General features: G+C 42.1%; 1 protein-coding gene across 1 annotated transcript; it reads left to right on the top strand.

Annotated features, from left to right (window-relative positions):
- The first annotated feature begins 1,352 nt into the window (after positions 1–1,352).
- Positions 1,353–10,808, top strand: sh2b1 (SH2B adaptor protein 1). The gene is made up of 11 exons (XM_017494728.3): positions 1,353–1,752; positions 2,034–2,082; positions 3,332–5,342; positions 5,599–5,700; positions 5,879–5,970; positions 6,701–6,786; positions 7,116–7,268; positions 7,443–7,654; positions 7,804–7,978; positions 9,675–9,765; positions 10,645–10,808. Exons 3-11 carry the CDS (start codon positions 3,639–3,641, stop codon positions 10,664–10,666), a joined length of 2,637 nt encoding a protein of 878 aa, XP_017350217.1. The 5' UTR covers positions 1,353–1,752; positions 2,034–2,082; positions 3,332–3,638; the 3' UTR covers positions 10,667–10,808.
- The last annotated feature ends 5,084 nt before the right edge of the window (positions 10,809–15,892 follow it).

The following is a 15,892-nucleotide window of genomic DNA, read 5'->3' as shown; positions in this document are numbered from 1 at the left end:
AAAAATTATTCAAAAATCAAAACCAGCACTATAATGTCCAAATGAACCATATTTAGCAAAAGACAACCAAGAACAATAACAACAAAAACAGAAGAAGGACTACTAGAAAGCTGGCTACATCAGAACATGACTTATGTAAACTTTTATACATTTTATAAATTATACAAAATTTTGCTCATAAATTTAGTATTTTAAGCAGTCAAACCGAAATTTACTTTATAGTTACTCTATATGTAACTGAACTTTGTTGTATGTGTCATGTAATATGTAATGCAGTATTCATTATCTGTTTTTTAAAGGAACTGTTTTAAACAGTACTTACAATCTGCGACATATCTCTAAATCTAACTAATAAAAAGAAGAGAAAATTATACTTCCTTGTCACGCTCAGAGTATGCTGAAGAAAAATACACTACATAAGAAAAAAGGTGACATCTTAAATCAGTTTCTAATCTCCAGAAATGCTTCCAAGTTATACCCCCATAATAGGTGAGAACCCATAAACATTCATCAAACACTTGAGGAACTCTTATTCTTAATATTGCAGAGTTTATGAATTTCCATTGATAATAGTTTGGTAATTAATTGAGAAGCAGTAGCTGAGATCTTAATAGGTAAGAGTGATTTTGAGGACAAATTGTATATAGATTTCTTATTAGCTCTTTTCTTACACCTGCTTAACTTGTTAATTTTGTAAATATATATATATATATATATATATATATATATATATATATATATATATATATATATATATATATATATATATATGTTTAATTATCTTTTGTATGTCATATACTGTAGATTGAGTATATGTATATGTATTACTTTTTTCTTTTGGATTTTTATACATTCACTTGATCCACTTAAATCTACAGACATATAGCCATATCTTTGCTGAAAAAAAATGAAGTATATAAAACGCCACATATCTATTTGAAATAGGGGCAATTTTATTGACTTGTTAAACCTAGGTATCAAAAAACATGCAAAAAAAATAGACCTTAGAGGGTTGAAATGAACCCTAATTAGTAAAAATCAACAATTTGGATGTACAATGGATAAAATTTGTAGAAGGTAAAGGTACATAAGAACATGAGTATTATTAAATAATACAGTGTGTTTAATTATTAGGGGGGGGGGGGGGGGGGGGGCATTTCACCAAAAGTGTTCCATTTTCAGTTTTTCTGTATGTGTGAATTCAGTTGAAATATACAAACTCACATGTATGATTAATAAATGAAAAAGAACGGTGTCTTTAGACCTAAATAGAATATTTTAGGAATATTCTGCTCTGTGAAGAGCTTTATTATCAGTGCATCATCCTCCATCCTAATCCCCCTTCACTTTCCCTGAGCCCCTCACACTCTTTCCCACTGTATCGCGAGAGACTGACTGGGACAGGAGGCACAGAAATAATCATATGCTTATTACACACCAAGAGAGCAATACACACGTGTTATGGCTGCTATATGATTCATTATTAGCACGTTAACTATTTATTGTTGCTTAACGTTAGATGCGGTGGCTAGTCAAAGTGGAATGAGGACTAATACTGAAGGCAACAACACTGGCTCCTTGTCTAAACAACTAGCTAGCTATGTAGCCGCCGAGCTAGTTCATCGGCAACATAGCCTTTTACGTAGGTTAGTTAGCTAGCTAGCTAGCTAGGTAAAGCTACTTCAGACAGCCTCGGTTTAAAAAAAAATAAATTCCTGGTCCGCATTAAGTTTTCTTCTCGTGGAAAATAAGGTAGGACGTTTTTCTATAGCTATAACTAATGTAAACATGGCTAGCTAGCTAGCCAACCAGCCAAGTGGCTTTTATTAGCAAAAGTTCCAAGCTAGCTTGTTCAGCATATTGACAGCATTAGCTCGTTATTTAGCTAGCCTGATAACTATAATGCTTTTAGTTCTCTAATATGTCTTTGGACTTGTAACGTTAGCTATAGCTTCGTACATGACAGTTGTATATTGTTATGGCAGCGAGGCCTGTGTGTGAGGTTAATTGTTGTTTTCCTCCTTATCTACTAGCTCACACAATCAAAGCGCCGGTCTCCAGTTACACCTTGACCCGAAAATGGTGAGTCCACGCCGGGTTTTATTATTATTATTGTTATTATTACTGTTATTTATTATTATTATTATTATTATTATTATTATTATTATTTTCGTGTTTTGGTAGCAACTAGTGGCGTGAAATGCTATCACTGATTCAGCAGATGAAAACAAGCAAGCCTGTTTGCGTCTAAACAGTATTAAAATTAAGAAGGAAATTGTAAGCTGTGTGTGTGTGTGTGTGTGTGTGTGTGTGTCAGTCAGTCAGTCAGTCAGTCAGTCAGTCAGTCATAACTCCGAGCAGCGCACCTTTCACAATAACCAGCTTGTGAATCCAGAAATTGTAGCAATCAAGTTACATCACACAGAACTACGCAGCTAGACAAGCCATTGCTACAGAGATTAATAAATTCCTTATTTATAGGGTTGTTTTTTTGTCATGATCATCTGCCAAACCCCCCTCTCCTCAATAAATCAGTGGAGACTCATTAAATCATGATTAATAATTGGAGGTTGTAGGATGGAGTGGCTTTATATAAATATTATGGTTTTGAAATGACAAGAACCATGACCTTATTCAAACCTGGTATCATGACACTGCTTACACGTGTAAACAGGTTCTGGTTCCTCCAGACGTACACCTTTCATACATGTACCTCCATATCACAACATGCACTAGACTGTATTCTCTATACTTTACTACACTATATGTTGCCGCAAAGCTGGAAACACATGAGTTGTATAGATTGTCTTTGTATGATGTAGCGTTACGATTTCCCTTCACTGGAGCTAACCTGTTTCAGCATGGTAGTGCCACTGTGCACAAAGTGAGGTCCATGAAGACGTGGTCTGCTAAAGCTGGAGTGGAAAAACATGATTGGCTTGCACAGAGCCCTGACCTCAGCCCCACTGCACATCTTAGGGATGAACTAGAACGCTGACACCAGTGTCTGACCTCACTAACGCTCTTGTGGCTGAATGAGTACAAATCCCCATGGTCACGCTCCATACTTTATTATCGCTGAAGTTACTGGAGCACAAGAATTTTCATATTTCATCTGTATTCTGACTACATATGGCAATAACGTTGACTTTGATGTAACAAAATTTAAGAAATGTTGCAAGACATTAGTCACCCTTAAGGATGACTGTCAAAAGTGACCCCGTGAAGCAGAGCAACATTTTCGAATGTTTCATTTGCCTAGCTTTTGTGCATTTATGTCATTGACACCATTACACCATTTGTTATTTTTTTGGTTATCTTTTTATCGCAGGCCACGGATCCACTCATCTGGTTTCTTGTAGAGCCCTGAAGAAATACAAGACCTTATCACTAGCTTTATCACTGCTTTATGCAGAGTGTGCAACCCTTTCTAAAGCAGCCCAGTTGTTTCTTAAATGGGGGGAGACTGTCATCACTCCTTTTTTGGTCCATTACTTTTCCTAGTCCTGTGTAAAGCTTTACCCCATGAACATAGCGTGCCTTCTCCTGACCCCTTCAGTTTGTGACAATCGCTTGATCAGAAGGCTTTAGTGATTAGTCTGCAAATCACAGTAAATCAGTCGCTCATTTAGTCAGTTATGAACGGCTCCTTATTAACCCCTCCCAGCCCACGGGCTGCAGCAAACTCATCCCCTCTTCCCCCATCGCCGTCTCCCTCCCCTTCTCCTCCGTCTCCCTCATTGCTGCCCCTTTCCGTGCGTCCCCCACCTTTACCCCCTCCAGCTTCTGGCCAGCCTCTGTCTTCCCTGTCTGATACACCGACTCCCTCACCTTCTCCCTGCCTTAGCTGGACCGAGTTCTGTGAGCTTCACGCCCGGGTAGCTGCTGGCGATTTTGCCCGTCACTTCAGGGCCTTTCTCCTGGAGAATCCACATTATTCCCCCGATTCTGCTGCTGCTTTCTGCCGCCGCTTCACTGACCGATTTGTTCGGCATTTTGAGAGCGAACTTGAGGGAAGCAGTGCAGTGAGGGAGGGTACAGGGATTTGGGTCACTCAGTCAGATGGCACGTCACTGGAGGAAGAGCCGACATCTCCACCACTTCTACCACCTGATGCTGCTGCAACCTGCCTGCCCACGCACATCAGGGCTCCGCCCAAGCCACTTTCAGCTCGGCAAGGACTGGACACTCGAGGTGCGGATAGATTTCAGAATCCCACCGTTTTCCAGGACTCTTATGCTCCTGCGCAAATTCTGCCACCTTCTTCTTCTTCATCTTGTTCATCTTCAATGGGCGGGAACAACGGTAGACGGGAAGATAGGTCATTGATGGTTAAGAAGTATCCTGGCCACTTGCCTGATAATGGAGACCTGGAAGAAGAGGAGGACAGCTGGGTGGGGCCAGTGACGGGTGAGGAGGCGGAGTCAGATGAACTAGTGGGGAAGGACTGCGAGGCAGAGGGTAGTATTCTCACAGACAGACCTGACGGCAGCCTGACACCACTAAGCCCTGCTTCCGGGGGACCGCTAAACTCTGGGTCAAAGGGCAGCATCCCGGGTGCAGGTGGTCACTCCAAAAACAAGCTAAAGAAACGCTTCTCCCTGCGCAACGTGGGCCGCAGTGTACGGGGCAGTGTGAGAGGTATCCTGCACTGGCGGAGCTCATCTAGTGACGCGCCTCAAAGTTGTGGCTCGGCTAATGCCACGCCGCTGCCCTCCAGCTACAGCTACACCATGGGCCTGCAGGATGCCAAGAGGAGCATTCAAGGTGCCCCAGCCTCACTCCCCGTCTCCCTTTCTCTGCCCCTATCACTCCCTCACTCATCCTCCTCCTCCCTGCCACCATCATCCTCCAGCAGCGCCACCTCTCTCTCCCTCTCTGAAGCTCGTGATCGGAGGAGGAGTAACGGAGAAGGAGAGAAGGAGAAATGGACCCACAGGCTGGAGAAGCTGCGCCTGTCCCGCTCTCCACCACCAAACCTACAAGCACCTGTGGGACCCACATCAGCCTTGTTGCCTTCTGCCCTACCTTCTAGGAAGACAGGCAGACTTGTACGTGAGGGAGGAGTGAACGTCTGCTCCTCTGCAGATGAATTTACTGGCTCTCATGGCTTTCCGGGCTTCTCTTTCGGGTTGCTCCACCATGGCATGGACAATAACAATGCCGTCTCTGCCGTCTCCAGTGCGGACCAAGCGGGTGGAATGGCTCCTCCAGTCACAGGAGGGGCAATTGCTGGACGGGGCACTCGCTGGCACAAGTGCCGACTGGTTCTCAAGGAGAGAGACAAGGAAGGAGGCGAGAGAGGAGAGGAGTACTTCCTGGAGTTTTACATCCCTCCCAAGGTAAATGGAAAATTAGAAGATTTCCTACACATAATCTATAAGGAGAGAATTATAGAGGTCACTCTTATGCATTCCATTGTATTTCACAAAACCTGAAAAACTCTAGGAGTAGTAACCATGTATGATTGTGTTGTACTTTGGATTAAACTCTTCATGATATCACCATGTTTGGCTTACTATTTGTTTGGTGTTGCCGTGAATTATATTGCCAGGATATGGATGTCAGAAAACCAATGTTCTCTGCTCTATTCTTCAGGCCTCCAAGCCCAGACTGACTATCCCATGCTGCTGCATCTTAGAAGTCAGGAGCACCACAGCTCTTGAAGTGCCAGACAAAGAAAACACTTTTCTTCTGCAGGTTTGTCTTCACAGGTCTCTCAATTTCTACTTCCTTCTCACTCTCACTTCAGGCTGCCTCTCTACAGATGTCCTTCTTGCAAGATTTTAATTGAACGTTTCTTTTACCTACCGTTTGCGTTTGTTTCATCCGTCTCTCGTTTTCTGTCCCACTGCCTTCGTACGTGTTGTTCTCTCAGTTGGAAGGACAAGTTCAGTATGTCATTGAGACCAGAGATGCTGTTCAGTTGAGAGCTTGGCTGAGTGACATTAGAAACGGCATCTGTCTGAGGTAAGATACATTCTGTTATGCTGTAGATGTTGTTGATATTATGTTCAAAGGAATACTGAACTGGAACAGTCGATTATTAGCGAGGCGAGTGTGTTTGTACCAAATAATCTGATAACTGCAAAAAAAAAGTCACATTTTGGCAATAATGTGACAAGTAATAAAGTAATCTTATAACAGAAAAACCCTGACTTTACAGGTCAGTCAGTTTGTTGAAGTACCAAAGCTTAACTACATTTTAAGTTAATAAAAATGAATTTAACTAGTAGCGAGCTGGTAGTGTTGCTTTTTTAAAATAAATAAATAAAAAGCAAGTAGCTTGTAAATAGTTAAACAATTTCCTCAACCAAGTAGATTTATTTTTGATTTATCATGTGTTTCTTGTTGGTTGGTTGGAAGAACAGCTGATTACTGCAGATTACTGACTGTTAAAATCTCTTAAATGGCTTTACTAGTTAATATTTATTTGTGAGGGTTTTTTTTATAATGGCAAGTTCACACAATGCTGTCCTCCTCCATGTGTTGAGGCAAGCTTTTTTTCCTTCTCACGTGACGTTTGAGCACATATGGATGTTGAAAAGCAAAATTGATCATTTTTAATGCTGGGTAAGTTTTAATCCAGTATAAGATATTATAGTATGCTTATACATGATCACTTGAATAAACTAATAACTGCTGAAATCTGCCGATTAGTGTGCTCGTAGAAACACGCAATCTTCTCTGTTGACCATAGCGAGCAGGAGGATATCGAGGGAGTGTGTGGTGGAGCACAGACAGACCTCAGTAGCACACCGGAATTCAGTGACCGTCTGTCCCAAGGTCAGTGTTTTGTCAATAACTGTAGTGTGACGAAGTTAGATTGAAGCTGTGGTAGCCTCAGTTAAATTGTGAAGACATTACTGAAACGTCAACAGTGTTCAGCTTCATGGTTGGGACAAGCTTTGCTTACAGTCTAAGTATTTATTTATTTGTTTAAACCCATCCGATTTACCTTCAGAATTACGTGTATGATGAGTTCGCATGCTAAGACGAATTCTGGCTCTAAAATTATGTGGATTCACAATGAGTGGATTACTGAAGTACAGCTGTATTAAAAGCTTTACATTACATAAGGACAATTAAATATTATGTGCGTTTTTAAATTGCAGTGTGTTATGGTGGGGTGGGTGGTTCTCCGCTGCTGGAGCCTCTTCCTCCCGAGTTGCCACCCCGCGCACCTCTAGATGAACCCGATGGTCGACTGCTTGGTGGAGGCGGAGCTAGTCTTGGCATGCCGTTCCCAGAGACACCCGATGCCACAGGTATCCCTTACAGACATTACAAATAAAGAGTTACTGTAGCGAGCAGTCGGTCAGCTGTGTCCACAGAATCCACTGTGAACTGCGCAACCTAAAATCCATAGAGCCTCTGCCATACTTTTTTTTTTTTTTCCTTCATACAACAGCAGTCCTCAGTGATCCATTGTTTTTTCTCAGGATCCTTCCTGTTCTCAGAGGGCTCCACAGCAGAGCCAGTGGAGCACTCATTAAGTGAGTGTCAGTGGTTCCACGGCACCTTGTCACGGCTGAAGGCAGCCCAGCTGGTGCTGGCAGGCGGCTTGGCGAGTCATGGCGTCTTCCTCGTGCGCCAGAGTGAAACGCGGCGTGGGGAGTATGTCCTCACCTTCAACTTCCAGGGCAAAGCGAAGGTGTGCTCACACCACCTATTCTACGGTTATAGTCCGAATGAGAAGCACTCTTAAGATACTACTCTCTCATTATATTCCCATTGCTTCATCTCTCTGTTCGTCCTTCTCTTTCCATCATGATATTAACATCTGTCTTACCCGCTATACAGCACCTGCGCCTTTCTCTGAATGAGGACGGCCAGTGTCGCGTGCAGCATCTCTGGTTCCAGTCTATCTTTGACATGCTGGAGCACTTCCGGGTGCATCCCATCCCCCTGGAGTCTGGGGGCGCCTCAGACGTCACCCTCATCAGCTTTGTGGGCTCCACGGCTAACCGTCAACCAGGTATTGACACCCAGGGCCAAGGCTCAAAACTGGAGGGACAGAGGAAGGCTTGAGAGTGTGATGGCAGACAGGAGTAGCATTTGGGTTTTGTTAATAGGGTTTTGAAACCATTCAGCATATCCAAAATTTCCAGACTGCATTCTTCATTGTATGCGTAGGCCTTTATGATAATGTGAATGCACTGCTGCAGGCCACCGCATGAGGTTTGTGACTTTGTAGTAGGGCTAAAATGGGATGTTCTCCACATATCTAGTCACCTCCCATTGCCAGCATGGCATGTGTGAGCGAAGTTTTCCATTTGCTGACTGTGCATGATTTTGCTTCTGTCATTTTTCAGATTTTGTATTTGTATTTGCTTTAGTGTGCATGGCCTGATATGTTTACTTGTCCCTTTCGTGGAGTCCCCTTACCCCTCTAAACCTCATCAACACTTTCATCCTTAAACTATGATTGTCCTTAATGTTCTCTCTACTCTCCTCAAACTTTTCAACCCTTTTACTTTATTCTTTTCCTTTCAATCTTACGCCCCCTCTTTCTCTCCATCTCTCTTTCTCTCTACCTTCTGTACCACCTTCCTAATCTGTGCCTCCTCATCCCCACCTGCTAACTATTTCGAACTTCCATCATAATTATACCAGGGCTCAAACGGTATGAAAATTGTTGTGACACATTATTGATTTTAAGAAGAAGAAGAAGAAGAAAAAAAAGATGGTGTGGCATAGTGACATAGCTGGTAGTGTATCCACTTTACAGCTCCAGGGTCCCTGGGACCATCCTGTGCTCAGGATACTGTTGCACATGTTCTTGCCATGTCCACGTAATTTCTTAAGGGTACTCCAGTTTCCTACCACCGTCTGAAAATATTGGCAACATAATATTGCCAACATAATATTGCCCGTAACTGAGTGTGTGTGTGTGTGTGTGTGTGTGTGTGTGTGTGTGTGTGTGTGTGTGTGTGTGTGTGGGTGTGGTGTCCTGTGATGGACTGATGAACACCGCGACCCTGACCAGGATAAAATCGGCTACTGAAGACGAGTGATGAACGAATTAAAAAATGAAGCATACCAATCATTTTAGTAACAGGTTTTACTGATTTATCAGTTTCTCAAACTCAAATAAACTGCAGAAACTGTCATATAAACGTACATACAAGTTGCTTTAGAATATTCTATTATAATATTCTGTTTATAATACTCACAATGTAACATTCAGACAAGTAAATAACATGAGTCTTTAGTGCTAACCGACAAACAAGGGTATTAATAAAGTACATTGTCCCAGCGCTAACTGTCTAAGGTGGGAGATGAGAATTCTGGCAACGACAAAGCCGCTTGAGCAGGTTTAGTTGCACAAATGAATCTATTTCCACGAGTGATTAGTGTCTCTTAGACCCCTGCAATATGTTTGGTGGTCAAAGTAGTGTTATACTTATGAAAGAGACATAAGTGCTTGCAGAGATCCTTACTAATGCTTTTACACATATCGAATCTAGTGTAGCTTTCACCTTCTCTTTAGTCCCATCTATCTCTCCTTTAATTTATCTTCATACATCATCCATCTTTCTCTATATGTGCACATCTACCTTTTGCCCAAACCCCTGTCCCACCCCTATGCCTCAGGCCTCCCTCCTGCTAGTGCGTACCAAAGCTCTGATTGGCTGTCTTTGTTGTTGTTTGTCGTTGGGTCATCTTCGCAGGCCGGGACAGGGCAGGCAGCCGGCCCACAGTCTGTGATGTCATCACCACGCGCCACCCTGACTCTCCATCAACCCCCATCTCTGACTGTGTGTAAGTGAGACCAGATTTAATAGACAGAGAGCAAGACAGAGCGAATGTAAGAAAAGCATGAAATGCGAAAGACAGTATCTGACATAAAGGGGTAGACTCACAGAATAATAACCAGGATAGTTACAGGGCAATGAAAGGGCAATATTAATCTCAGGTCCATTTGATGCCTGAAAAATCCTAGTGTATGAAAAGTGAAAGAGATTGAGATGGGAGGGAGTGGAGCAGCAGGTCATCCGTTCACCTCAGATGCACATTTTGTCTGCCTAACTTTCCATTCACGGCTGGATTTCAGTTGCATAGATTCATCGTAGATTTGTCGCCACATGGAACATTGCTCACAATAGCTTGTGATTATCACAACAGCAGTTCAGCTTTCCATGTAGTAATCACTCTTACATCACACATTTGACAGACAACAAGCTCTTTCTCCACAATCACCTGAAGCTAATTTCTTCAAAGACATGTTTTTTATTTTTATTTTTATTGTGTAGTATGGGTTATGTCTTAATACAACTTTATAATGTAGGATGCATTTATCCCTACTTACATACACACTGTGGAGACAGGGTATAGGAAGTCTGTGTACTGTGTGTTGACTGATTCCATTACTGGGACACATGCATGTGTTTCCTACCTGGATCTCTCACGTACTTTGCCATTTCTTTCTCTTGTTCTTTCTCTGTCGCTCACTTTCTCTTTCCCCCTTTTCACCTCTTCCTTCTTCTTTCGCTTTTTTTCCCTCACTCTGTGGGACCTTGCCACTTTTGCATATACTCAAATTTTCAATTCTTTCGATCCCTTTCGACTTCCCTTCCTGTTTTGCCTACTTCCTTTCTATCTCTCTGTCTTCCTCTCTTGGCCTGTCTGTCCTCGTTCCAGACATGACCAGCAGACCCCGTAGCCCCCCTCAGCCCCCGCCTCCCCCCCTCCCACCAGGGCGCCCTCCACCACCCACACCACCGCAGGAGCGTGTAACCGATGTGGAGGCTGTAGGAGGAGGAGGAGGAGCAGCCAGCGGGCCAGAGGAATGTGAGGAGCGCGAAAGGGACGGGCCTCTAAGACAGCTGGAAGGAGCAGAGGCCGAAGAGAGAGAGGGAGGCCGGGCCCGAGCCATCGACAACCAGTACTCCTTCTTCTGAGGAACAGAAGAGGAGAGCCAGTCACAATCAGTATTTTTCACTTTATAGGAAGAACTCAGTGGGTCGGGTTGAGTTGAGTTGGGTGGGGTGGGGGGGTGGGGGGGGGCGTTACTAACACTATTAAAAAAAAAAAAGCTTTTAAAGAATGAGAGAGATATGGAGGGAGATTCGCACACACACACACACACACACATTGTTCACTGAAAATGCAACATAAAAACACTAAGTAACGGTACACTAAGTGGAGATTGGCTGAGGAAACGTTTGTTAATGTTACACTACATTTATTTTTCATTATATTTCAGTATTAAATGTGTCTCTCATTGTTCTGTCGCAGTCACACTGGATGGTACTCGACCACCATGTGGTGCTATGATTTATACACAGATCTTTCAGATTACTTACCCAGCAGCACACATTTTCTGGTACGTTTGTTTTGTTGTCGTTTTTTTTTTGTGTGTTTGTTGTTTTATCATTGGATCAGCTGCCACTGATGAACTATGATTGTTGCAGTTTATTTCAGTGCTAGACTTCAGACAGGACTGCTGCTTGCAAAAATAACCCAAACTCATCTGTGAGTCAGAGCAGATATAAAACATCTCCATGGACATCATTACCTCGGTGCCCTCGAGCTGTATGGGTACGACTGCTGATCTGAGACCTTGGAATCCTTAATAATGAAATGAATTTAAATTGGCTGATCCCAGATCAGCAGTCTTACAGTGAGATGCTTGAGGTGTATGTGCCCTGTTGTCTCATCCACTGCTTTGCTGAAGGGTGCGCAGGGTTGGTTGGAAGATTATTTTGCAACCAAATCACAGTTTCACATCTGCAACATGCTGATATTCCTACCAGTCTTTCACTTTGATAGCTGTGTTTCAGTAACTTCATTGGATCTTGTTTTGATAAGTGGTTTGATTAAAAAACAACAACACCAAAAAAAAAAAAAAAACGGAAGGCAAATTCATCTGGTCACCATCAGACTTGACTGGGAATTAAAGATGTGTGTGCATGTCCATTTCCATTGTGAAAATAATTTATTTTATACAGTGATACGATTGACTGCTGGTCAAAGTCAAAGCACAGGTGACAAGTGATTTGGTTCAAAAGTCCTGAACCTGTCTCTTATGTCAGGAGACAATCTCTCTCTCGCTCTATATTTCTCATTCTTTGTCTATATTCAGTAGCTGCATTTGATTCATCTTAACTGTCTTTATGACGTCCCCTCAGTCTATCATCTCTCTTCTCAGTCTCAGCATTCTTACACACACACACACACACACACATCTGCACACTGTTTTACTTTTTTGTTTGTTTGTTTGTTTCAAGGGTTGAGTCCAGAGGAGATATTGTTCATTTACACGAGAATTAGTTTCTTATTGAATATGACTATAAGGAAGACCGTGATCATTGATAGTAATAATTGTCTAAAAAAAAATAGTATTAATTTTATTTTTTATGTTGTTTTAAAAATGCCGTTGTTGTATGTTGTTTACTCTATGTATGCATATTATTGTTCTCCAGACTGAGTTTCACATTTTTGTGCCTTTTTTTGTATAGCTTGTCATCTCCCTCAGCCTGTCCCACACTAATTTCTTCTTTGCCTTGTTCCAGTTTCCCCATATTTCAAGAAAGTGTTTTGGAAAGAAAAAAAAAAAGACCAGGACAAATGGCAGTTAACTCCCTGTGCCTTCCCGTGTCGTTTTGTCATCGTCATCATTCATTCTGTGCCAGTCAACTTTGATTTTGTCTCCTTCCCCTTTCCATTTTACCCCTTCATCCACAGCACCCACATCTCATCATCAGATCCTTGTCTTTTTGTAGTCACCCTCTTGCAGTTGTTTTTTTTTTTTTTTTTTTTTTTTAATTTGTGTATTACCCTTACACTGATTATTTTATTCTCTTCCCCTTTCCTTGACTTTTGAACTTCTATATGTGCCTTTTATCTCTCTCTTTCTCTCTCTTTCTCTCTCTCTCTGTGCTGGGACCGTGTGTTGAGGTGGACTGTGTTGTCCACTCTGTGTAATTAGTTTCAGGTACTACAATGAATTTAATAATAATAATAATAATAATAATAATAATAATAATAATAATAATATATGACAATGGTGATATAAATATACTGAAACATGTTTTGGAGTCTTGTGTCTGTGTGCAACTGCAGTGAAACTCGTATGAAGAAGGTCTTGTGCAGCTTAAACAGGCATGTTGATGTTTGTAAGGTCTCTTGTCTGACTAGATGTTAAACAATATACCTGTGGGAATTTTACATAAAAAGCCATTAGGATTTCCTAAGAATTATTTGAAAAGTTGGTTATTCATTTACAAGGAGAGTATTTGACAGTGTGGTATTTCATAGTTGAATCACAGGATGTCACAATCTTGCACTGTGTATTTTAGTTTGTTCTATGCTCCAGTAGACCTGATTCAAGATATCAGCTTATAAGCAATCCTTTCATCAGATTTGGTTTGATGGAGCACAGCTTTTCATGCACATGATATAAGCTGATTAACTTCGTAACTCGGCCCAACATTTGTAACCTAAAACATTGAGTTGACGGTCTATTACTTTTCTTTCCGTGTATTAAATGGAAGCAGGAAAAATAGGCAAGCATATGGATCTAAGTGACTTTAGCAAGAGCCAAATTGTGATGGCCAGATGACTGGGTCAGAGCATCTCCAAAAAGGCAGGTCGTGTGGGGTATTCCTGGTATGCAGTGGTTAGTACCTAGCAAAAGCGGTCCAAGGAAGGACAACCAGTGAACTGGCAACAAGGTCATAGGCGCCCAAAGCTCATTGATGCACAGAGGGAGCAAAGGCTAACCCGTCTGGTCCGATCCTACAAAAGAACTACTCTAGCACAAATAATACTGACTATGATAGAAAGGTGTCAATACAGTGTATCGTAGCTTGCTGTGTATGTGGCTGCGTAGCTGCAGACTGGTCAGAGTGCCCATGCTGACCCCTGTCCACTGCTGAAAGCACCTACAATGGGAATGTGAGCATCAGAACTGGATCATGGAGCAGTGGATGAAGGTGGCCTGGTCTGAAGAGTCATGTTTTCTTTTAAATCATGTGGACCGCCTGCCTCGTGAGTGTGCGTCATTTACTGGGGAATAGCACCAGGATGTACTGTGGATAAGGAGGCAAGCCGGTGGAGGAAGTGTGATGCTCTGGGCAATGTTCTGTTTGTCCTGGCATTCATGTGGATGTTACTTTGACAGGTACTAACTACCTTAAAGATTGTTGCAGACCAAGTACCCATCTTCATGGAAAAGGTATTCCCTAATGGCAGTGGCCTCTTGCAGCAGGATAATATACACTGCAAAAATTGTTCAGGAATGGTTTGAGGAATAAGGCAAAGAGTTCAACTTGGCCTCCAAATTCCCCAGAACTCAATCCGATCGAGTCCTGTAAGATGTGAGGTAGGGCCTCCATGGATCGGACTTCTTTTACCAGATGTACTGGTAAAAGAAGTCTCATCCATGGAGGCCCCACTGCACAATTTACAGGACTTAAAGGATCTGCTGCTAATGTCTTGGTGCTACAGCACACCTTCAGAGGTCTTGTGGAGTCCATGCCTCAATGGGTCAGAGCTGTTTTGGTGGCACAATGGGGACCGACACAATATTAGGCAGGCGGTTTCAATGTTATGGCTTATCTGTATATAAGAAGTGTTCGTGAGGATGTGTTTTTAATCCCACTCTCACCCATTTCCAAATAGATTTTGACTAGACCCACTCACTAATAACCCACCGTTATTATTTTTACTTGCACCTGCACTAAAGACTACCCTAAAGACTAAAAACCACAGATTAATGCTGGTTTGAGTGGTCTATTCTGCAACAAAAGGCACAATCTAAACCAAGCACAAATTCTGGAAAAAATCATTCAGACAGTTAACAATTAACTGTTATCCTAGATGTTGTCTGAAGTGTAGGTTTTAGACCTCTTCTTAAGGATTTAAGACAGGGCTGTTAGGACTGCAGAGTAAAGCTGATTTCACCATTGTGTAGGCCGGACATGTTATGTGACGTGGAGTGGAAGCACTGAGATGGCTTGTGGGTATGTGGTTCTGAACCATGATGCGTGTATAATGAGGCGCAGAGCCCATTGATGCCTGAAATTTAAGGACAAGAATTTTTATTAGCATTAGTAAGGGAATAATTCAAGAAAGAACAGGAGGTTATGAGCCAGAGCATTTTAAATGCTCTGCAGAGGAGGTATAGCACATGACGGGAGACCTGCAACTAGATAATTACAGTAAATAAATCTGGAAAAGACTATAGATTGCGGGAGAGTTTGACCTTTTTCTGTAATCAGGAAAGGTTGTATTCTGATATTGTGAAAAAGAAATCTATAGGTTCTGGTGGTTGCTGTGACCTTCACAGCCATAAGATTCTTAGCCATACCTGTTGGATGGACTCTGAGGGTGTTGAGTGTATTTGAGAGGTCCAACATAAAAAGGATTTTTAGCTGGTAGGTAGAGAGTCCAGATTTTTGTGTTGTGTCTGGTCTTCATCAAGGGAGAGATGCTATAAATTATACAGTGCGGTATCTTCTACCAGGAGGTGGTAGGAGAAAGAGAGATGTTGTGTCACCCGTGTAGAGATCTTATTACAGAGCCCAGTGGTTTTAGTATCAAATTGAACCAAAAGTGGATTAAGAACTGACCCCTGGGGAGTTACGTGAAGGTATTAAAAGATAAAACTATATGAAATGCCTATGTGGTAGGATCCTGATGGGTGGAGTGGGCATGGAGTGGACATGGTGATCTGGCAGGTTAAGAATTATAGAGATTATAAAGATGACAATTTCTATTTAGCTTAACACATGACTTTTTCCTTACTCACATGACTAGTCTTTAGATTTGCCTCTTAGATCTTATCAATAACACATTCAAAAACATGAGTTTTCCCATATTTCTGAGAAGGCCGTTTGGGGTCACGGAAATTCTGGAAAACATTATTATTATTATTTTTCTCTTA

This window comes from Ictalurus punctatus, chromosome 2 (genome assembly GCF_001660625.3).
Source record: "Ictalurus punctatus breed USDA103 chromosome 2, Coco_2.0, whole genome shotgun sequence".
NCBI classification, from domain to species: domain Eukaryota; kingdom Metazoa; phylum Chordata; class Actinopteri; order Siluriformes; family Ictaluridae; genus Ictalurus; species Ictalurus punctatus.
This window is presented reverse-complemented; position numbering and strand designations above follow the sequence as displayed.